Genomic DNA, 22,864 nt, shown 5'->3' on the forward strand with positions numbered 1-22,864 from the left:
AGAATACATTTTTGTGGGGTTAATGTGGTTTGTTAATTTCTTACCTTTCTATCTAGCCTTTAATTTTGCCTTTTGCTTATCCTTGCCCCTTTTCCCACCTCTTGAAGGCTCTGGCTGTAGCATCCCCATCTTTTCTCAACATGCTGCTGCTTCTCAGCCCATGTAAACAAGCACTCCTAGCTGGTTAGTAAGCAGTGCTGCAGTTTACTCACAAAGCATGCATTTTAAGTAGAGTTTCTTCTGTGTTAGATACATCCAGAAACTTATGATATATCAGAAGATGGGAAGGAATACAGACTGACAATAGAAAGTAGCATTCCTATTCCTTGTCCTGAGTTTAGCCAGCTTGAAAGTGACTGCAAAATCTCACTGACATTAAATAGTGTTGATGTAGGTAAGTATTACACTGATTTCGTTGCATTTTGTATGTTTAATATATTTTTCTAAATGTTCCTGCTGTATCTTTTCTTGGAGAAGCTATTACACTGTAAAATATTTTCTAAAATGTTAAAGTGTTCACAGGCTGTACATGATTCTGAGGAAAGTATGGAAGAGTATGACCATATTACTTGTTGAAGTTAGGTGGTTTTTTACAGCTGTTGATAGCCGCATTCTTTAACTCGAATAGACAGAATACTTTAATACTTGTAAAGTTTAATTCAGTTAATTTTGTTTATGTGTTGCTTTCCAAGTACTATATATGCAGTACCAAAGTCCTCATTTTTTACTATTATTGACATTTTCTGTAGTACTTTCTCAAGCACAAGTCCCATGAACCAGGAAGAGCAGACAACCATTTTTATGTCACATTAGCAAGCCTATCATGATTTCCATTAGTCTATCAAAGTGGGAAATTCAAAAACAATTTCTTGGGGGTGTGTATGAAGGTGTAGAGAGGAGGTTTTGCATGACCAAATGCAAGAAAAAAGCATAATTATTTTAATTTATGAAAGAGTACATAGAAAAGTTATTATGTATATTAAAACTAGTATACAAAATGTGACTTATTTAGAGGAAAAATTCACTAATTATGTATTTTCTTTAAAACAGGTAAAGAGCAGTTAGGTTTAAACTTGGCTCTTTCTTCTTGTCATGTGGATCTTCTCCAGAAACCCTGCAATGATGGAATCTGTAGTCAAGCTGTAATTTATTTCACTGCTGTGACAGACTTCATGCAGGATGGAGACAGAATTACCAGAATTGCAGTTGAACCTATATCCAGTGAGAATTTCCTGTGGAATGGCTATGTTCCAGAAAGCATACAGGTTGAAAATCTTCATGTTAAGCTCCGTAAACTAGCCAGAAGTATGGTTGATGTTAATGAAGTTTCTATTTCAGTCATGACTTCCTAACTCACACCAAGATTTCTAAGTAGTCAGTTTTAATTTTTTTATTTTAATTTAAATTCTGTGTTTTCATTTAAACTAATTTTTTTTACATTTTTGTATTGATATAACTACTCAGTTTGATTGAAAGCATAATATAATATCTGTATTAGAATGTGAACTAGTATACTAAGATAAATAATGTACCTGAGTCTGTTTATTTCCAAATCTGACATGGCTTACTGTTTGCTACTTTATTCTGAAGATTACAGTTAAGGATCTACCCACTGCCTACTGCTACTCATTTACTGATCCTCATATAATTACATTTGATGGAAGGTAATTACTGAATTGCTGCTCTTAACTTAAAGCATGTGGGGATTTTTTGTGGGTGGTTTTGGTGGGCTGTTTTATTTATTTAAGCATTTATATATTTATTTCAAATCTCTACTGGTGATACAAGTCAGATGTAGTTTTCTGTAACAGCACTGAAGTTTCTTGGGGTTTTTTTTGACAATAAGGATAAATGTGTTTCAGCTTGTAAACAAAGCTTGCCAGTCATGATGAGGTTTGTAATATTTGCATTTCTAAAGGCAAGCTTTGGGGTTGTGGCAAGAGAATGAAACAAATAGACTATTTTACTTTCTAGAGCCATATGTCAAGAGAGGAGAGGATGCTGTGCAGTCTGTTGACTATGAAAGATAGTAATGCTCATATATGAACCATGAGAAAATGATTAATTAGACAAAACTTTTAATGCAAAGGTGTTTCCAATCAATGGCATAGTTTCCCTATTTCTGTGTGTCAGTATCTGAATCCTTGTAAGGATCAAGTTCCTAGAAGCTTTCTACTGTCTGTGGAGCATTTTGCTGAGTTTATTAGTGGCATTGAAAGCAATAGTGGCATTGACAGCACTTATTCAGTACTGTCACTTGCACGTCACTGGCCTTCTTTTTGAAGTGAAGACAGCTTCCTTGGACACAGCTGTTGTGGTTTTGCTATGCTTCTTTCTTTCAAAATGTTTCTAATTCACAAAAGATGTCTGAACAAACACATGCTCCAAGCCTGAGACTTTCATATTCTCTGTTCAGTAGAAGCACATTTCTTCAAGTAGCAGGGTGAAAAGAAAGAGGGTATGTTGCCCCCAAATAAGGATGTTCAGACCACAGTTCCACTCCTGTGAACTTGATAACAGAAGGAAAAATGAAGGTTGTGATTGATTCTCTGGCAGAACTGTGACTAGTAATAATAAAGTCAATGGAGTTATCCTGATCTTGCAGTTTCTCCTTCAGTAGAGGTTTTAGGGATGTCTTCACTGATCATTTTAACTGTGGATGCATTGTGATCAAGTTTCCTTGTGAAGCAGTGTTTTACTGTGATGTGGTCTGTCAGAAAGCATATGCTGCAGGGAAAGAACTTTCTTTTTAAGGATAAATTATGTTGCTACTTTATTTTACAAATTGAGGAAACAAATAGAAAAGGAACTGTCTGCACTGAATCATGGACAATCTTATGCAGTCCCAGTAGGGCAGCCATCTGCAGTTTGTCTGCAGGCCCATTATATACAAAGCAAATTGCCAGTCTACAATTAACTGTCAAATGCCATTTATAGCCAAGAGGCTGTTAAACTCACAGCAAAAGTTTGGGGTTTTCTTTCCATTCTTTCTTCTTTTTCTTTCTTGCTGCTGAATCATTAAATTGGCTATTTTAACCTTGCTTCAGGGGACAGATGGTAACCCTAAGGAAAAAAAGCAAGTTGCTATTTATGGTTTTCATTTTAAATATTCTTTGGGAATAAGCACTCCCCATCTCCATCTTAATAAAGCAGACCTTTTTTAAAAAAGATGTGACTTTCAAAATCATTTTGTCAAGGGTACTTGTGCAGTTTTCAGCAGCTGCCCCCACATGCACACTGCTGTGCATCTTATTGCTCTCTCTGCATAGGTATACTGTTGCAGAAACAGAAAGGTTGAGAAGTACCCTCCAGTTCCCTGTCATATGCAGTGTTAAAAAAAAAAAATCAAAGAATGTCAAAGGCTTCATGGTTATGTTTCCATTCACAACCATTGTCTACATATACTCCACTTCTAATACTTCTTTAATTCCTTATTTTTCTAGTGTAAAAATAAGGTTTAATTTTGTTTCTTTTTTTGATTTAATGCTGCACAGAGGAAGATATGATGGTGTTTCTTCAGGATAAGTTGTGTGTTAGTCTGCAGGCTGTACTGTTTGTTTTCTCTGACTCAGGAAAATGAGTTGCATTATCAAAGTTCACCAAATATTAGAAATTCATTTGAAGATAAAGTTGCTGACATGTGGTGATTATAACCAGAGTGATATCACATGCTATTCTTTTGATTCCAGAGTCTATGACAATTTTAAAAGAGGAACATTTGTTCTCTATAAGAGTACATCTCGAGATTTTGAAGTTCATGTTCGCCAGTGGGACTGTGGAAGTCTTCACTACCCAGCATCCTGCAACTGTGGCTTTGTTGCCAAGGAAGGAAGTGATATAATTGCATTTGACATGTGCAGTGGTCAGCTACATGAATCACAGCCACACTTGTTTGTAATAAACAGAGACACAACAGGAAGCAATGTCAGAGTCACTGAATCCTACCTAGGAAGAAAAGTAACAGTAAGTAGTGAATAATTGCTTACAGAATAGGTAAAATTAAAAACCATGTTTCTCATGATGATATCTTCAATCTCATTTTAGATTTTGTTTTCTTCTGGAGCTTTCATTCGTGCTGATGTGAGCGAATGGGGAATAAGCATAACGCTTAGGGCCCCCAGTTCAGATTACAGACATACAGTGGGACTCTGTGGCACCTTTGATGGAATTGCGGAGAATGACTATCACACTGCAAGTGAGGTGGAAATCCCAAATCATGCTAATGTTCCTTTTTCTTTTATTGAGGAGTGGAGGTAACAATTGTTCTGTTTAAATTAACTGTCATAATTTTTGGTTCTTCACACTCTTAAAAACTTGTCAAAATACTAAAAAAAATAATCTTCTCGAGTTTTTAAGTTAATGTTAGAATGCATCAATGCATTCCATAATTAATTTAAGAGAAAATTGAAACTGAAGTGCAAAATAAGTAAGTACTATGATGTAAGATTAGTTTGATTAGGTTTGAACGAAGTATCAAGGTATACAGAAAATATCCACTCATCTCAATTCTTTTATTATAAGTTATTCTTGAGTTTTTGTGTCTTAATTGACCTTTAAATATAGCTGTGTGCTGCAGATTCAGTGACATGCTGTAAAAGTATGAAACAACAAAGAACAAAATGTTAATACTTTAATAACACAATTAAGATAGTTCAGATGATACAGTTTCATCTTTTGCTTTCTTATCTAGAATTTTACCAGGAGATAGCTTGTTTGACAAAACACCTGTTTCTTTAACATCTTTGAGAAAAGTAGTCTTCTGTGACTGTGCACTTGAAGATGATGGATTATATCTGTCAGTGAACAAACTGGAGACAGTTTCTCAGTCAGAACTTCCACTGTCTTGTAAAGAAAGTGCAAATGGTAGATTTCTTTCTTTGATACCAGGACTGGATGTCACTGCTGAGTATCTTGGTCCTACTGATCTTGTCAGAGGCTTTAAGAAACGTTCATCTGCACATGAAATGGATTCATCTACACTTCTGCAGAGGCAGGATAATCAAACCAAACTTCACAAAACATCACGAGTAAACTCACATGTCTTGGCAACCTCAGTGAGAAATACTGGTACAGAAAGAGAAGGAAGTTCAAGCTCAGGCATTAGAAAAAATTCTCAGCGTTACAGTAGTCATCTTCTCAAAAGTCTGTCAGTTAAAAGTAGAGGGAAGCGTCAAAATTATTATGATTACCATCCAGTATTCCTATTCCAAAGTCTCAGCCAAACAGACTTAGAGGAATATAGTTATTTTTTCCCAGAGGACCATGCCACTGACGCAGACCAGAAGTTCCTTCCTTCTTGGCCCACACCTTCAGGCCTCACCGAGTCTAGTGCTCTGTTACTCTGCCAGCAGGCAATAGCTAATTCCAGTATAGGAAGATCTTGTGGTGCCCTTCTTGGCCAGAGAACAGAGGATGCAATCAATATGTGTGTTAAAGATTTGCTGCTGAAAGATGACCTCAGCTGGGCAGAAGCTTCCTTACCTCTTCTGGAGAATGAATGCGAGAGAAGAATTTTAGAAGAAATAAATTACAACCCACAGGAACTTGAAGGCTCAGTTGAGAGCCTACTTACTGCATTAAAGTGTCCCAGTCTCTGCAGTGGTAATGGGGAATGTACAGAATGGGGCTGTGCATGTTTTCAAGGATACAGCTCGTATGACTGCAGCATACTGTCTGGTAAGCGGGGGGAGGTTTAAGTAAGAGATTTACTTAAATAATGCTCCTGCAACATACATGTATTTTTCTCTCCTGCTTTTGTACACGGACAAGGGTGGCCCTGTTTATTACCCAATAAATTACTTGCCCTTAACTACAGCTATAAATATTTTCCATTCAGCCTTCTTGTTTCCAAAGGACAAAACATGGGCTTACTTTCTGGTATGCCAGATTTAAAAAGTTTACCACTTGGTCAGTTTGCAATCCAGAGTGTTGCCCCAAGAGATTGGCAATGTTTCCGCACACAGTCTTCTTCAGAGAAGATCTCCCCTCCCCAGTATTTTATAGTCTATGTGATCCTGTTTACTTACAGGATCTGTAAGTGGGATGTTCTTCTCTTTATTGCTGTTACATGTCTGTAAGATAACTATTAGATATGATTGGATTAGAATCGATGGTGAAGAAAAAAAAAAGATACAGTATATAGAGCTGGGCAGGATTTTTTAAATTTTCAATAAATAAGACAGTCACTAAAAATTCAGTTAAGTAGGTACACAGGAAAAATATAAACTCTACTACAAAACTCAAAACTCTTTCAAAATAAAACCTGCTAATATTTTGTTTTGCAATGGTGTTTTTGTTTTAGTGACCTACTTAAAAGCAAATAGAGAAAGAGGTATTCTTTCTATAAAAAGAAATCTTTTATTCCCCTTGAAGTCAAATAAGATGGTTTTACTTCATAAAAACTATTTTTAGTATTCTAATCTGTCAAATTATTTCCCGAAATAACTTACACCTGAGATATTTTTCTTTAGTCCTTAATTAAAAAAAAAAATCCCATTGTAAATTAGTACATAACCATCACCTTTCCAGTTCCTATTACTAGGGCCTGAGTTTCATTTTGAATTTATTCTGCCAATGTGATGTAAAGAACCATAGTTGAAAAAGCAAAACACATATTCACAAGTCTTTTTTGTCTCTTGAATTTTCTCTGCTTCATAATATTCAAGTTCTAAGAGCAAACAGAAGCCTAGCTTTAAATTTAGGATTCATTTTAACAATAAAAAAAATCTTTCTGTTTATGCCTTTCTTCAGCTGGGTCCAGATTTCGTTGTTTACATAGTTTTCATAGTTGGATATAAAAATAAACATATTGCTTAATGTAAATGTATATTAATGAGTTAATATACTGGCATTTATTGTCTAATCTCTACTTCCAAGACGAGGCTCCAGAAATTACAGAGCTAGAGAATGCTGGGCTGTGTGATATTCGACAGTATGACTGCACATCAGTGAGAGTTTTTGGACATGGCTTCAGGGAGTCATTGAAGCTGAAATGTGAAATCATCAAATTGCAAGTAGGTCTCCCTGAGTAGTGACAATTATATTTTAAGTTTCTTGTAGAACGAGAGACAAAATGTCTAACATATTACTCATTGATGTGGGTACAACCCAGTGCTTCAGTCAAAGCTAAAAGCAAAGGCTCTCAGCACTTTGCAGCAGACACTGAATTCTTTGCAAGATTGCCATTTCCTCCATGATAAGAGAAATACAAAACATAATGGGAATGCTCAGCAGCTGAGAGGGAGATAACAGCATAGGGAAGCTATCCATCAGAAAAGGGCAAGGGCAACCCTGTCAGTAACAACCAGTACATCGTTGTTCATTTTTTTCAGTGCTTATGGAGAGGAATTCAAGTACCACTTCTTTGAAAAAGGACAGCAAGGTTAAAGACATTACTAGATTTCTGCCTAAATTCTAATGCTTGAAATAGCCCTTTATAAACAAAATAAATCTGTTAGGAAAAGAGAAAGGCATTTTTCATGTGTTGTCCATTTCCCTGAGGCTAATTAATGGTATACATCAGCTCTATACCCCAGATTTGAACAGGAAATTAAAAAAAATTGCATGGTAAATGTTGTATGGTAAACTAAGGGGATCTGTATAGAGAGACTGTTGTTATTCAGACCTAGAATTTGCTCAAGGCAAATTTATAAGCAGTTTACAAGTTTTAGCTGGAATAAGCAATCAGCAATTACAAGTTTTTATGTTGTGTTAGACACGAGCAAAAAAAGCTTCAAAGTAAAACTGTGTTTCATTGATGTGATGCTGGAGGGGGTGAGAGTTGGCAAAAGGGGAACCATTCAATGGGAAATTATGTTCTTGAGACAAAAGGTTTTCTAAGCTAGTTCTGGCAGATGTTAAAATTATTTTGACAGAATAAGCAATGCTGGCTATAGATTTCTCTTAAACTCAACATATATCCACTCAACTTGGCTTGAAATGATAGTCAAGAGTAAGTTTACACTCCATTAGGTTAGAAGACTTTTAGACCATGCTCACCGTAAGTCAATTATTGGGAATTCACTTATCACAGTTTGAAATGTCTCAGTTTTAACTTGTGGCAAGATATTCTGAAATCTCTCTTTTAGGTGGTGCATTTGGCTCCTGGCTACAAAAACTTTCTATTTAATCACTTTTAGTGATGATCTGTTCACTGACAAGAGCCAATTTACTGCTGTTAGCTGCAGTTGAGGAGAAAGCTGCAAATTTTTTGCTTGAGAATACAAAAGAAAGGAAGTTTGGGTTTTGTTTTGTTTTGTTTTGTTTTTTCATGATGGAGTAATAGTGAATTTATGGAAATGTCAATGGACTTGCAACAGAAGTCCCTATATTTTGAGATTGATCTTAAATGATTATAATTTCATAGGGGAGGCATTTTGACAGAATTAAGAATTTTTTAGTTTCAATATTGTCCATAGAGTGTCTTACCCAGCATATGTTAGGAACTTGATAGAGGTTTGGGTTGGACATGGCCAGCAATCTGTGACTACAGAGATACAGAATTGAAATGTAAAGCATGAGAGTGTGTTTAACCTCTGCAAAATGAAAATATGGTTTTATTTCCTTCTGGTTTACATTGAACCCTAGAAGTAAGTTTTTCTATGAACCTAATGAGCTGGAATGCTAGTAGATCTGAGGGCTTTTTAATTGGTTTTTGAAAGGTTAATCTGTTTCTGAAAAAAATTATCTGAACTTGCCTCCAGGTAATAACAAAAGATTCCTGGAGAAATAGACTGTATCAATTTTCAAAGGTTACAGTACTAAATGCACTCAAAATTACATATTTAGAAATATTTAGCATTTATACTTTTACTTACCCTTGCTGTGAATTATTTAACTGAATACATGGTGAAAGAAAAACAAAATGTTTGATTGGAACAGAAATAGCTCATATGTCTTTTTAGCCAAATTGTTTAATTTTTCTGTCTTTGAAAAAAAAAACCCAACAAAAAAAACCCCCCAAAAAACCACAAAGGCTTATACAGCAGATGATCTGTGTGAGGACTGGGATTGAATAAACGCATCGATTGGCTTTGGTAACTAGAAAATGTGCCAGTTCAGTAAAACCTAGTCAAGCTCAAAATTATTTTTAATTTCTTAAATTAACTTCTGTTCTCTTGATTCTTAGGCTGTCTGGATTCTTACTTCCATCTAACTTTATTTTTTTTTCATATACTTATTCCTACTTCCACATCAATACTTCAGTCAAACAGTATTATCATCCTTATTCTGTTACCTTGAACTCTCAAGATGGATCCTTGGATGACTTGTCTTCAGTGTAGTTTAGAAGAAAAGTCTACAGGGTCAATGGTGTCTTGTCTTATTCAAAATCTACTGACCTGTACAAGGGCTAAAAGGCTCAGTGCCAGTGTTCCCCCAGCACCCAGAATGATACCTGAGCTCTGCCAAAAACCTCATCTGTTTCTTCGATTAAAGCCTGTCCTCACATGGGAGCAGAGATGGAGTGTGACAGAGGCACTTGCATGTCAGCTCGGTGCCGTTGCAGGACCGCCCACTGTTTAACCCTCCTATTACTCCCCAGTTGGAAGAACTCTTTGTCCTTGACAGTGCAGTGCCAAAGGGCTGTGCGTCAGCAAAGGTTTCTCTGCCTTTCTTCCACAGTAGCAGGTTTAGCTAAAAATCTGTGTGTGCAAATAATGTCATGTAATATTTGCCACCGCATTCTAATCCAGACATATTAGATTTGTTCAAAACTGTACAATACATGTGTTTTTTCTCTCTGATAAAAATATTTGCATGATGCGTTTCACTGAAAAACAGATTTTCTGTCTTACCATTTAGTATAGTAATAGACAATGGATTCCTGGAGAACTTCTAACTATGCCAGCTGTCTTCCAAAATGCCAGGACTGTCGACTGCCAATTACCAAATGATGGGCAGCAGTCTGATGTCATGGTTGTGGTTGATGATAAACCCATTGCCAAGTGGCAAATAAAGGTATTTACAGAAATATTCACTTACGAATATTCCAATTAGATGAAAATATATTACGTAGATGTTATTCTTTTTTCAATGGTTCTAAAGGTAGAACTCAGCTTGCCTGACTTGGGGTCTCAGTTTCATCACCTAAGCTGAAGTGTTGAGTGTCATTTGAGAGTGTTCTCCTGCAGGGGGACTGTAGATATGACCTACATCCTACAGAGACACTTGTTCTTCAAGAGTAGAAGTTACCCTAGAGCATTTCAAATAACATTGGGTACATTTATGGTAGAATTGAATATAGCCCAGGCTATATGTACTAATCCCTGCGTGAGGCAGATGTCTGAGCTCTCATACGGATTGAGTCAATAAGGTCAAGAGAGTGTACATACTGTTCAACTTACCCTAAAGTAGACACCTACATGTGGTTGGTCAGATATCTGCATAGACTTATGGGCAGGTTTGATTAGATTTCTGATGACTGTTGTGAGAGTTTAAATACCCATATATAGTTGTCTGTTGCTAAGTGGAAGCTCACGTCAGCAGCCCACACTGGTGGTCTATCTATTGATACCTGTATTGGTTAATCCATTTTTGCTGTACACCTTGCAGATTTCTAATGATGGACTCATTTATAGCAACTCTAAAACAATGATATTATATGATGGAACCTGTCAGATATGTGAATCACAAGAATCTGGATTATGTACGTTAAAGGTATGTGTTTCACTACTCTCCATTATGAATAAAATGCATTTTTTCAGGCAGAAAAAAAATGTAGAAAAATCAGCAGAATGTATCCCGTTCTTTTTCCAACATGGATTTTCTATGCACAGAAATGATATGCACAGAAAGACAAGCTGAGATGAGGCAATTTTAAATGTAAAGAATCAAACCAAAAGCACTTCATATAATTACCAAATAAAACCAAACTTACTGTCAGTTACTTAGATTTAAAAACAAGCTTAGTTGTTTAATGGAAGTGCAGAATTATTAGATTTTATTTGGTGCTATACAAATTCATAACCAATTTGATAACAAAAAATATTAATAAATCACATTTTTATTTCTCTAAAAGGAGAAAACATGCAACATAGATGGACTCTGTTATGGTGAAGGAGACACAAATCCAACCAGCCCTTGCTTACTCTGCAGACCTGACATATCAAAGTTAACTTGGTCAGTTGCTGAAAGTAAGTTCTAAATAGTTCTTTTGTAATACCAAGTTGAAAGTCTACTAAGCTTTTATATTTATGGAAATAGTGATGGTTTAGTTTTAACTATTTACAAATAACTAATGAAAATTAACAACTTTCGGTTTAATTGGCACTTCGAAGTCTTTTGGTATTTAGCAAGCTACATCCACATATGGTTGTCTTCAACATATAGATATAAAAAGTATTTAAAAAAATTATTCTGATACCAAACAGGTGGAGATCACAAACTGAACTAAATGACATGTGATATTTATTAGGCCCTTAATATTTGGACATCGTCTACATCAATGGCATAGATACATGGCCTAAACATTTGAAAGTATATCCAAAGTTTTCATACTTCAGTCCATTTAGAAACCACACTATGTAAAGAAGACCTAAGATTTTCCTTTTCCTTTTCCATAGTATAAAGTTCTAGACCAGAAATGGTTCTTTTGGCTCAGATTTTGTATTTTGCATTGGTGTTTATGTGTATGAATGTTCTGGCAAGACTCTGCCTTGATTGGAAAGGGTCTTGTGTGAATGGGACTCCTGGTGCCTGTATTGGTGAATCTTGTCCTCATTCAAACTTGTACTGAAAGCCAACGTAGCTATACCTATTTCAAAAGAGTGAAACCTGAATGAAAGGAATGAAATGAAACTCATCCAGCAGTCAGGAAGTCAAGGGATTTCCATCTTATAGTCATATAGTTAAAATATAGTGGTTAAGTTCAGTAAATTTTTTTTTGATGTATAGATGCAGTGCATTAAAAGCTCTTGCAAAGTAAAAGTAATTTCTTGGTTATGTTGCTATAGTTAAAATGAAAATATCAAGTGTTTTTTCTGTGCCATACCAATGGCATTAGAATTTAAGAGAAAAAATTCAATGTGACTTCCTTAATAGAAAGATATTATCCTTTTAATTTTTTTAAGTATACTGTAACTTTTGCTTAAAAGATGAAAACATCTTCTTTGTTACAGACAATGAGCCTCCAGTCCTTGAAACTTCTCAGGTTATGCTACAGACTTTTTATGGAGAAGATTTCGTATATCAGTTTTTGGCTTCAGATCCAGAGGGCTCTGCTATTCATTTCACATTGGATTCTGGTCCAGAAGGTGCCAGTCTTTCCCCATCAGGTCTCCTTTTGTGGAAAGCTGTGTCAACAAATCTCCATAAATTAACATTTTCTTTGACAGATGACTGCAATGCAACAACTAAGGTAGAAATAGAGGTAATGAATATTACAATAAAATGACACCTACTAATAAGATATTTAAGATATCTAATTACAGAACTCATTGCTAGTTCATTAAAAAAAATAGAAAACTGTCTTATTGGGCATGTCTTGTAGGTCAGTGTAAAATCATGTGATTGCCTAAATAATGGCTCATGTGTGACAAACATTAATTTCCCACCTGGAAGTGGAAGATATCTTTGTGTGTGTGTGGCTGGATTTGAAGGTGATCTCTGTGAAGGGAATACTGATGACTGTAGACTTAACCAGTGTGGTATTGGCAGATGTGTGGATGGAATAAACAGCTATTACTGTGAATGTCCACCTGAACTTCAAGGTAAATTGCTACTTTATTTACACACATTTATCACGTTCAGTGATAAATAGGAGTTTCTAATTATATGTCTGAAATTTGATTTTTTAATTTTTGACCGTAAATAGCTTACTGTTAGATTATGAAGAAATTTTCTGTTCTGGTGATAAAGATATATGGTATACTTCAAGATTTTTCTTGCATGAATACAATGGTTGTTTATTTTAGTTTACTATGAAAGCAAATTTCCTTGTTTTTCTCCACAGAGGTAAACTCGGCAATATGGAGAAACATAGGAATGATGAGTTTGGTTACAGTGTGATTTCTCCTGCAGATAAACATGTAGTTCCCACAGCTCATTTTCTCCATATTCTGCAATAAGCAAGATACTTAATATAAGATGAAAAAATGTGAATTGCAAACCTAGTCAGCTGTTCTTATTAGCTGTACTGAAATTATAGATACTTTTTTCTCTATTTCAGCACTGGCATACATTGTACTTTTATAAATATGCCATCAAAGTCTAGTGACACAATATTATAGAAAAAATTAAATCTGTATTTTAATGCAGGTAAACACTGTCAAGAGGATGTAGATGAATGTGTATCCAGTCCTTGCTTCCCTGGAGTATTTTGCTTCAATACTTTTGGTTCTTACTACTGTGGTCCGTGCCCAAATAATCTGCAAGGAGATGGGAAGTCATGTTATGGTAAAATTCCTTGTTTTTCAGAAGAGTAGTACTATCTTACTGTCATTTAGATTAAATATCTTTGATTATGCTTCATGTTTCTAACAGTAACTTAAAACTCTTTTCTGTAGTCAGCAAAACAGGACTGTGTCTCTGGTGATGGCAACATCAGACTGTACTGGGTTTCATAGCTGTAAAAAACTTCTTCTAGTGACAAGAAAAAAAACATACAAAACACCCCAATTCTTTTATATCAAAGTAGAATACAATGAAATTTTGGGGGTGGTTTCTTCATTATTTTCATAATATGAGAAATTATTGACAAAATATTTTTCTATTAGATTGATTAGCATAGAATTATTTACCCAAATCAAGGCATTTGCCAAATAAGGTGCCCAAATATTTATTTACAATGCAATTACTGAATAACTTGAATTTTTAAAATACTCTGTTAAAAACTTTTTTAAAGTTATTAAAAAAATATTTAAGAAATATTTTTTACTTTTTATCTGCTTTCTGAATTTTGAGTTGTTTTTATCTGTTGAAACTTTTACTTTATTTAAAGTTGAAACAAATGTAGCTGCTTCTGTGCATTACTAATGTACCTTCACATATTTTTTTAGAAAGCTTTGAAGACACTGATGTTGAAAGGAAGGATTCCACAGGAGAAATTGGAGAGAATAAAGGTGATTTCTTTTCATAAAGAGAATTGAATTTACAATTCACATACTGATAAGAATATAGTTGTCAAACAACAGTCCTAGTCAGTTTTATGTTAGTTTAATTTTTCAGTTTGACACAATTTAATTCATTACTGGGGTTGTATTCTGATCTGAAAAATGAGATTGAAATGTCAATATCAACAAATCCCTTAGGTCAGTCAAGTAATTTTATTGAGAGTGTGATGTATGACACTCCTAGAGTTGCCTTTTGTTTTAGTGACTAACCACTGACATAAAATAGGTAACCTGGGGATAGGAACATCTGTTATATGAGATAAGCAAAAGTTTATGGCATTATGTTGAATGCCATTTTCCTGCTTTAACTCAAAGGAAAGGTGAAAGATGTGGCAAGTGACTGTCTTTATTCTAAAACTCTAAATGCTGTTGCTGGCATTTCCAGGTCTGTGCCTGCTGGGGCTTTCTTTGCAGGAAATTCTCGTGTGTCTTTTCCGTTTATCTCTGAATTGTTGTTGAGGGAGAAGGGAGGTACTCTCTCACTCCACTGCCAATGCTGGATAACTCTTCATCAGCTGCAAAATGGTTTGCTTTTCAGCAGTAGGAGATAGAACTCTAATACGATTCAGTAAAGTTTAACCTTTTGTGGACCACTTTTTAGGACTATTGTAAATGGATTGGGGTTTCATTCTTCCTCTGCCCCATAATGCTAAAAGACCACATATAGCATTCCAGCAGTCTTGGATTACAGTGCCTTACTCCTTTCCACAGACTTCCAACTTTTCTTGGGCAGAATATGAAGAAGGTTTCATTCATTTTGCACTCTTTTCAATGAGGAGGCTGAGTCAGTCTCTGTTGTTTAGCAAACACATGCAAAACCTACTAATAAAACCCATGTAGAAACTTTAAGAAAGTTGCTTAAAAAGTTTGAAGAGTAAAAGATGGTAATACTTTCGCAACAAGGTGGTGGATTATTCACAGAGAATACTGTCCATGGTGCATCAATAAGTAAAATCATCTATATACTTGTGATTAAATCTCTGCTTCTGGACTCTCAGCTTATTACTAGCACTTAGACACACTGATGAACCATATGCAGTATCTTTTCTTTAAATTCTTTCAATAACCTGGCTGGAAACCATATATGGATCTGATAATCTGCTCTGACAGTAAATCTCTTTATTGACGTGGTATGGGAAAATCTCTGCTATCTAACTCATACATATGGTGATTTCTCCTTGTCTTCCAGCCAAGAAAAGGCCATGGTGAGGGTGGAAAAGGATGTAAACAGATTACCTTGATCTTCTCTAATTCTACCACTTAGGTTCTACTGCTTACATTCTGATGTAGCACATGGAGGGACTTCTTGAATCAGAGAATGAATGAGCTGTATGTTTATCTGTTCAGAAAGCATTCCCCATGCTCAGAAAGAAAAGAGTCTTTGTTCACATACTTTTTCCCCCCTTTCTTTCTAACATGCTGCAGGGTTTCAACAATCATCCTTTGAGAAGGTTTTAAGCATCTCAGGCTATATTCCCAGTTCTACAGATGTCCCAAAGAGATTTATTTCTACAGAAATGGTCAGTAGCAGCACACCACCAGCCTCCACAGTAAAAACAATCACTGCCTGGAAGTCACTTAATTCTCAGAGAAGTGCTTCTTTACAACCTGCTGTTACTGGAAACATTGCTCACACTCTCAGGACCATCAGTGGTCACCTTGCTGACATGGAAGTGAGTTCTTCAGTACATACTGTGATGACTGCATCTTCAGGGAGCCATGCTGTGTCACCTGAGAAAAAAACAAGGCCGCAAACTGAGGCCTACAGCTATTTTGACACTAGCAGGAAGACTTCTCCTAGCAGCAGAGCAAATATAAGCAAAGGACTTTCTTTGCCAAGCAAAGCATTCAAAGGTGGCAATGCTCAGAGAGTTCTGCACCTATTAGCCAAGCATAAAGCAAGTAATTTACCTTTTGCCCCTGTCAAAGTCACTGTCCCACCAAAAATGCTTCCTGAAGAACAGAGTGAAGCAGTGATTCCTAAAGCAATAACCTGTACTGACTTACCCTGTTTTCCTGGTGTACACTGTGAGCCAAGTCAGGATGGAAGCATCAGGTGTGGTCGTTGTCCTAATGGTTATTATGGAGATGGCTTCACTTGCAGAGGTATTACAAATAACTGAACTTAAATGCCTGGAAAAAAATAATATTGAGATGTCTTTATAACTTGAAAGTACATTGTTACTGTATAATCAGTGAAAAGCATGGTGTATTGAATTTTCTCACTTTCATTATTAATATTGGCATAGCCTACAGGCTTTTAGTTGTATGGATGCACTTAAAAATATTTTCCTGATGTGTCTTAGACTCCCATTTACAGACAGTGGCATAACGGATTCTCTGTGATTTGTGCATTATGTTAGGCAAAGCACAGTTGTGTGAAATGTGACTTTTATTTTCCTTATTCCCTTTGTTTTCTTCATTGCCTTTCAGCAAGATGTAGACAAACATGTGGCAAAAATATGGAGTGTGTGGCACCCAATATTTGTAAATGCAAGCCTGGTTATGCTGGTTTCAACTGTCAGGCTGGTGAGTATGGTATTTTGATTTTGCCTCTGGTAACTCATATGCACAAATTAATGATTTGAAGAGTGATATTGATTTTTTCACACAGCTCTGTGCAGACCTGATTGCAAAAACCATGGGAAGTGCATTAAGCCAAATGTCTGTGAATGCCTACCAGGATACAGTGGCTCCACTTGTGAGGAAGGTAAATAGAGTATTTTTTGCTTTTGAATACATAAATACCCAAAGGATGCTGTGAACAACTTCCATGACTGTTCATTCTGACAGCAAAGAGGTGTGCTCATTTTACTTTTACTTTAACAGAACCCTTAAGTAACACAATGTATATCCTAATTTTCTTGATATACATTGTAAATGTTGCTTGTGATTGGATATTCCTAAATTTAGCTTTTGCTGTAAGTAGAGGACTTCACCAGTGAATGTAATTGCCCCTAAGCTAAACAGTCCTGAAGAGTGGGAAATACTCTCTGGAAATTGTGTCAGGTTTCTTTTTTTCAGGGTGGCCACCGCTGTTGAGACTGTGTACTCTTGGAATGAAATTCTTGTTGTTATTCTTGTCAAAAGGCATTGCATATGTCTCCTTATTTTATTTCCAGTTCTTTGCTCACTGTCAGTTATTAATATTTCCCTTTCTATAAAGCATGACCAATCCATGCATCTTTGTGGAGCTGATTTCTTGAACAACATAATTCTGTACCTGCAGCACATTGTAAACCACCCTGTCAAAATGGAGGCACATGTTTGGCCAGAAATCTCTGCACCTGCCCATATGGCTTTGTGGGACCAAGATGTGATACAAGTAAGCAAAAGAGCATGAGGGAAAAATACAGAACATTTGCTTCTGTTGTTCAGAAGCAAGAAAGTAAATTATGGTTTAAATTTTTATGCACTCTGTCTAATGCTAGCAAATGACATAATACCTCTGTCTCTTTGAAGGAGCCCATACTTGGGCTTTTTGAACATTAGATAATATATGCACATAACTTTAAACATAATGGACTATTAAAGTTTGGCTAGATTTCATCCTGGTAATTTTTATCGTTCCGAGAGTCCAAATTTAGACATGCTGTTTATATATAATTCACTTGGATGTACTACTTTATTAACCTGGAATTGAGAAAGTTCTTTGTCTCCTCCTCAAATCCCAGCACTTTTGGACTCAGTTTTTCTTGTTCTAGTCTCGTTTGTGACACTAAAAAAAAAAAAAAAGCTGTTCTTTGTTAAGGAGTACTAAAGAGAATGAGATATAGTCTTGAAGAACTGATTCATGGTTTTCCAGAGCTATGATACTTAAATGTCTTTGCTTGTTAGTCTCGTGTCACTACGAGCCCTTGCTAAAGTGATGGAAGACATTTGACTGGACTTTCGTGGAGTCCATCAAACTCATCATGTTACATGGTCCACTTGTCTCTTAGTATAGCACTTCCCATTTGTTTTAGAATTTTTTTGAAATTTTCTAGGTTTTTAACACTGAATATAACCAAACCATGGATAATTGCATGGAAAGACATTTTATTTACTTTGTTGTCTGGTGCTAGCTATTATGGGTTTGAGACTGGATTAATCTGTTCAGCAATTCCTCTTCAGCCAGTGGAATTGTATGTTATTTCCAGTGTTGATATGTAGGAAAGAACTGTAATATTAATCAAGCATAATTTGTAACATATCTCTTTCTCTCTCTTCACCTCGATCTCCTCCCCCACCTTCTCCTTTGTTTTTGCCCAACATTTTGGATTCTAGTGGTTTGCAACAGACATTGTGAAAATGGTGGTGAATGTCTCACTCCAGACATCTGCCAGTGTAAACCTGGGTGGTACGGACCTACATGCAGTACAGGTAACACTTCTGCAACTTCCATGTTCCTAAGAGAGTGTCCATGGGACCTCCCATAGTTTGAAATCTGGAACTGTGTGGCTCAGAGAGCAGAGATGGGCAGCTGCTTACTGCAGCAGAGCTCCAGCACTCCCTCATGACTCTGCATGTAGTTTTGCTGCCAGCAGCACCTCTTAGAAGTCTTATACTGATCCTTTAATTTTGGTGAAGATTCTGTGGGAATGGTGTTACCTGCAGTTATCTTAGGTATTTAGTTCCGGTCCTTGCAACACACACACATTTTTTTATATACTTTATTTGGATGTCACGCTTCCCACTCTTCCTGACCCTATTTCTGCAGCAATGTGTGATCCTGTGTGTCTCAATGGTGGTTCCTGTACTAAGCCAGATGTTTGCCTCTGTCCACATGGATTCTTCGGTGCCCAGTGTCAGAATGGTAATATTTTATATTTTTTCTTACCCTCACCCCTTAGCTGCCAGTATGAGACAATGTGTGAGAAAACATTAAGACACGAAATTAACAATCAAGTCATGTACCTGAGAAGTGGTGCAAAACAAATATTGTGTTATTTTTTAGATTTTATGACTGATTCAATGAGTCTTCAAGGAGAAGGGAGACTCAAAATTTGTCTTGTCTTCCACTCAACATTTGAGCAGCATTCAACCAGTGCCATTGTATATTTTGTGTAGTCTAGTTACTCATGTACACATACAGTTGCCATCCTTGACCCCTTTTTATCTGATTTTGTCTTTACTATTGATGTTGGCACCAAACCACATTAATATGATTTTTACAACACTGGCCTGATAGTTCTGAATGTCTATACTAGCTGTCAGAATCTTAGTCTTGCTCTCTTGTTTCATAGAAGTATATCACTAAGGCAAACAAAATACTAACTACAGCCTTTTCCTCCTGTTTCTGTCTTTTAGCTGTCTGCAGCCCGCCTTGTAAGAACGGTGGTCACTGCATGAGAAATAATGTCTGTACTTGTCCTGATGGGTACACAGGTGGAAGATGTGAAAAAAGTAAGCCAGTGTTAAAATTCTTCCAGGATCCAAAAATAACAAACAAATTATTCTGTAATCAGTTAAATGTATTGAACAGCACATGGTTTTGATTTTAAGGTATCTGTGAGCCAAGGTGTATGAATGGAGGAAGATGTGTCGGCCCAAACATTTGCTCTTGTCCTTCAGGATGGAGAGGAAAAAGATGTGACACTCGTAAGTACCTTGTAGTTAACAGGAGAACTATACCTTACAAGTAAGATATGATTTAAGGTTATTCTGTCCTATTACAAAAGTAATAGGAAGTTAGTGCCAAAGTACTTAAGTATATACACATATTGAAAAAAATAGTAGTCTGTAACTTGGAAGAGAAATTTAGGATAGAGCTAATACCATGCAGTTCTTAGGATAAATCATGAGACCAAAATATCTTTTAAGTTCTTGTATAGCAAATATTATCTGTTTCTTTCTTAATTATTGTCTAAATAAGAAATATTCATATTTCTGCAAGGAGCTGAGTTCAATAAAGTGAAAGAAATTCAATTTGTGCTGTAGGATATAAAAACAGATAGAAAAACAGATAGTGAAAGATGGGAAAACTGTGGAAACGGTGGGAAGTGATTGAAATAGAAGATGCAACGACCACAAGCTCTTTAGGACAGGCAGAAATAGGACTGTGATGGTAGAACATGTGTGGGTCACATTATAACTTAATGAAGATACTGATGGTGCATAAAGAAAATGTATAAAATGTGTCAGCGTGGATAAAAGCACAATCTGCATGAAAATCAGCATGAGGATGGGTGGTAGAAATCCCATAGCTAAAGTGTTAGTATCTGTCATAGTGCTCACCCGAGGCTCAGGAACTGATGCGGGCAATGAGCTCTCTAATGGCACGGAGGAAAAACAGTTTTCCCTGTATTACTTTCTGTAATTATTGGAAAGGGGGTTTTTTTTGTTGAAAAAAATATTACCAGTATGGACATGGATGAGATATTCTTGGACACTCTGGAAGAGAGATTTGATTATCAAATAGGCACCTAATGAATGGAAACAATAGCAGGTTAATTATTGTTTAATAAGCAGGGGCAAATGTGCAGAAAAATGGGTCACAGAAAATAACTTTGGATCAAATGTTCATGAGTTGATTCACCATGTGTTCAGTTGCATGACAGACAAAAGATCTCTCACCAAGGTATGGGGTTTAGAAAGGTAAATTTAGAAAAAGTAAAGCTATTTAGCATATTTCAGGCTTTTGTAGCAATCTGTGATGCTACAGAACATCTCAATCTGTGCTTTGGCTGTAGGGCTTTTTGTTTCCAGTTGCCTTTCTTCTTTAATATCCTATTGATGTAAGATAGATAGTTCAGTGAAGATGATGTGACTCTTGTGTATGGAAAGCACTCAACCTCTCATGGGCATCCTGAAATCTGAGTCATAAGTCAAAGTAATCACTTGGAATTTAACCAAACTTTGTGATGATGTTTGTGCAGCAATCTGCCTTCAGGAATGTAAGAATGGTGGGGAGTGTATTGGACCGAGTACATGTCATTGTCCTCCACAGTGGGAAGGAATCCAATGCCAAACACGTAAGAATTATGTGACCTGAAACCTCTTGCTTCGGCACAGTTCAGACTGCACAGTACAGCCATATGCAGAGCCTTGAAGTTCTACACCTTGGTTATATTTTACCCTAATCTGTGTCAAAGGCAGGATAAAGAGTAGAGATTCCTCTGCCCATTCTGAAGCCCTCCAGGATATGATGGCAGTCTGGGACCGTGGCAGTATGTGTTGGCTTGCTCTAATACTGTACACTGCTGTACCAGCCCTGAGAAGCCATTGCAATAGCTTGAAATAGTAAGATGCATTAAAAAACACCTTACTCATGTTCCTTGCTCAGTCTCATTCACACTCTTGGCATGTTCTCATGTTAAATCTGCATCAAAGCATGAGGGGGATGGGATGGGCATAAGAACTTTGTTGGTTCCACATGACCTTTAAGTCTCCTATGCTGAGGGGTGTTTCCTTGCGAAAATACTGAACGAGTTCCTGGCTCCTATAAGCAAACAGAATAAGTATATAGAAATAGTAGCCACTTTTCCTCCACCAAAGTGTTTCCATGAATAAAGCCACATATCTCTTGTTTTAGCTGTATGCAACCAGAAGTGTCTGTTCGGAGGCAAGTGTGTGTTGCCCAACGTATGCTCTTGTCGTCCAGGTTATACTGGAGTCCTCTGTGGGAAGAAAATTCAGGTACATGTGGAGTCAAGATGCCATCACAGATACAGTGATTTGGGAGTCATTATCTAGTCCACCCTGTCTAATGAAGCAGCACGATATACACCAAATATGTGTTTAGTCTGATTTCTCCCTTTCAGTCTTCAGTGAGGGAAAACTAATGAAATTCCTAAGAGCTATTCCAGTAACTTTTAGGCTTTAATACTTAAAAAATTGTTTTTAACACCTAATGTACATTTTCTTTGTTTCAAATTAAGCTGATTATCTCTTGTCATGCAGCAGGGATTGGTAACTATCCTCTTCACAACTACTATTCTCTCTTCCAGCATCTGGCCCCATTTTAGGGAGAAGTGTCCCGCTGTTGACTTTCTTAGCTTGCATCAAGTCAAGCCCTGATCTTTTCCCAACTAACTACACTGCCACTCAGTTCATCCCTGTTTTATACAAATGTTCATTATCCCAAAGTGTAACTTGGGAATAGCTTTACTTTTTTGCATCATAAGGTATGATGACGATTTCTCTGTTTTGTCACACAATTTTCTGTTGGATTCCCTTGTTTGAGTGCTGACAGTCACTCACTGAAGTAGTTTAATTAAACATTTCCTTACAAGTAACTTCTTTGTGACATCTGAAGTAAAAGTATGCTCTTCTTGCATCATCCGTGGTGTTTCTCTTCTTTTAATTTCAATGTATAGACACTTTTCTGGTGCCAGTAGAATTGAGAGATGGGGCAGATATGTTTCAGAAATTGAAAGAGAGAAATGCTCATACATCTTTTGAAAATACAAAACTACATATCTTATGACAATAAGAGACTGGTTTTTTTCAATACGGATTTCCAAAATTTGCCCTAAAGAGAGGAATATTTTGATTTAAATGTTTACATAACTATGTCTGCAAAGCATTAATATATTTTTTATCTAGAAAGTATATATTGCTGATCAGTCAGATGGTGCTGTATTGATTAAAACGGCAAATTTTCTTTAAGAAACAAAAGAGCTACAGGCACAAGTTTAACTTATGTTGTGATTCTGTGTATCAGGAAAGCAGAGACTCATGGATAACTTTATTGTAAACATGGGCTGCATCATTCAAGTCTGTTTTTAATTTTTTTCTCTCTCTCTCTCTCCAAGGTACAAAGGCATCATGATTGA

At 36.3% G+C, this 22,864-nt stretch overlaps 1 protein-coding gene across 1 annotated transcript in view; it reads left to right on the plus strand.

Moving 5' to 3' along the window:
- VWDE (von Willebrand factor D and EGF domains) overlaps positions 1-22,864 on the plus strand; it is a 37,286-nt gene extending 14,422 nt beyond the window's left edge. Inside the window, exons 6-30 of the mRNA XM_051785968.1 lie at positions 250-394; positions 1,051-1,265; positions 1,591-1,664; positions 3,690-3,963; positions 4,045-4,253; positions 4,691-5,676; positions 6,877-7,013; positions 9,802-9,957; positions 10,552-10,656; positions 11,018-11,132; positions 12,117-12,367; positions 12,488-12,707; positions 13,255-13,392; positions 13,995-14,057; positions 15,534-16,214; positions 16,542-16,637; positions 16,723-16,818; positions 17,338-17,433; positions 18,375-18,470; positions 18,808-18,903; positions 19,398-19,493; positions 19,593-19,688; positions 20,966-21,061; positions 21,622-21,725; positions 22,844-22,864. Of these exons, the coding sequence (XP_051641928.1) occupies positions 250-394; positions 1,051-1,265; positions 1,591-1,664; positions 3,690-3,963; positions 4,045-4,253; positions 4,691-5,676; positions 6,877-7,013; positions 9,802-9,957; positions 10,552-10,656; positions 11,018-11,132; positions 12,117-12,367; positions 12,488-12,707; positions 13,255-13,392; positions 13,995-14,057; positions 15,534-16,214; positions 16,542-16,637; positions 16,723-16,818; positions 17,338-17,433; positions 18,375-18,470; positions 18,808-18,903; positions 19,398-19,493; positions 19,593-19,688; positions 20,966-21,061; positions 21,622-21,725; positions 22,844-22,864 (4,662 nt within the window). The remainder of the gene's footprint in view (positions 1-249; positions 395-1,050; positions 1,266-1,590; positions 1,665-3,689; positions 3,964-4,044; positions 4,254-4,690; positions 5,677-6,876; positions 7,014-9,801; positions 9,958-10,551; positions 10,657-11,017; positions 11,133-12,116; positions 12,368-12,487; positions 12,708-13,254; positions 13,393-13,994; positions 14,058-15,533; positions 16,215-16,541; positions 16,638-16,722; positions 16,819-17,337; positions 17,434-18,374; positions 18,471-18,807; positions 18,904-19,397; positions 19,494-19,592; positions 19,689-20,965; positions 21,062-21,621; positions 21,726-22,843) is intronic.

Source organism: Manacus candei, unplaced genomic scaffold, assembly GCF_025592945.1.
Source record: "Manacus candei isolate 608988 ecotype Guabito, Panama unplaced genomic scaffold, ASM2559294v1 h1tg000021l, whole genome shotgun sequence".
In the NCBI taxonomy this organism is placed as follows: Eukaryota; Metazoa; Chordata; class Aves; order Passeriformes; family Pipridae; genus Manacus; species Manacus candei.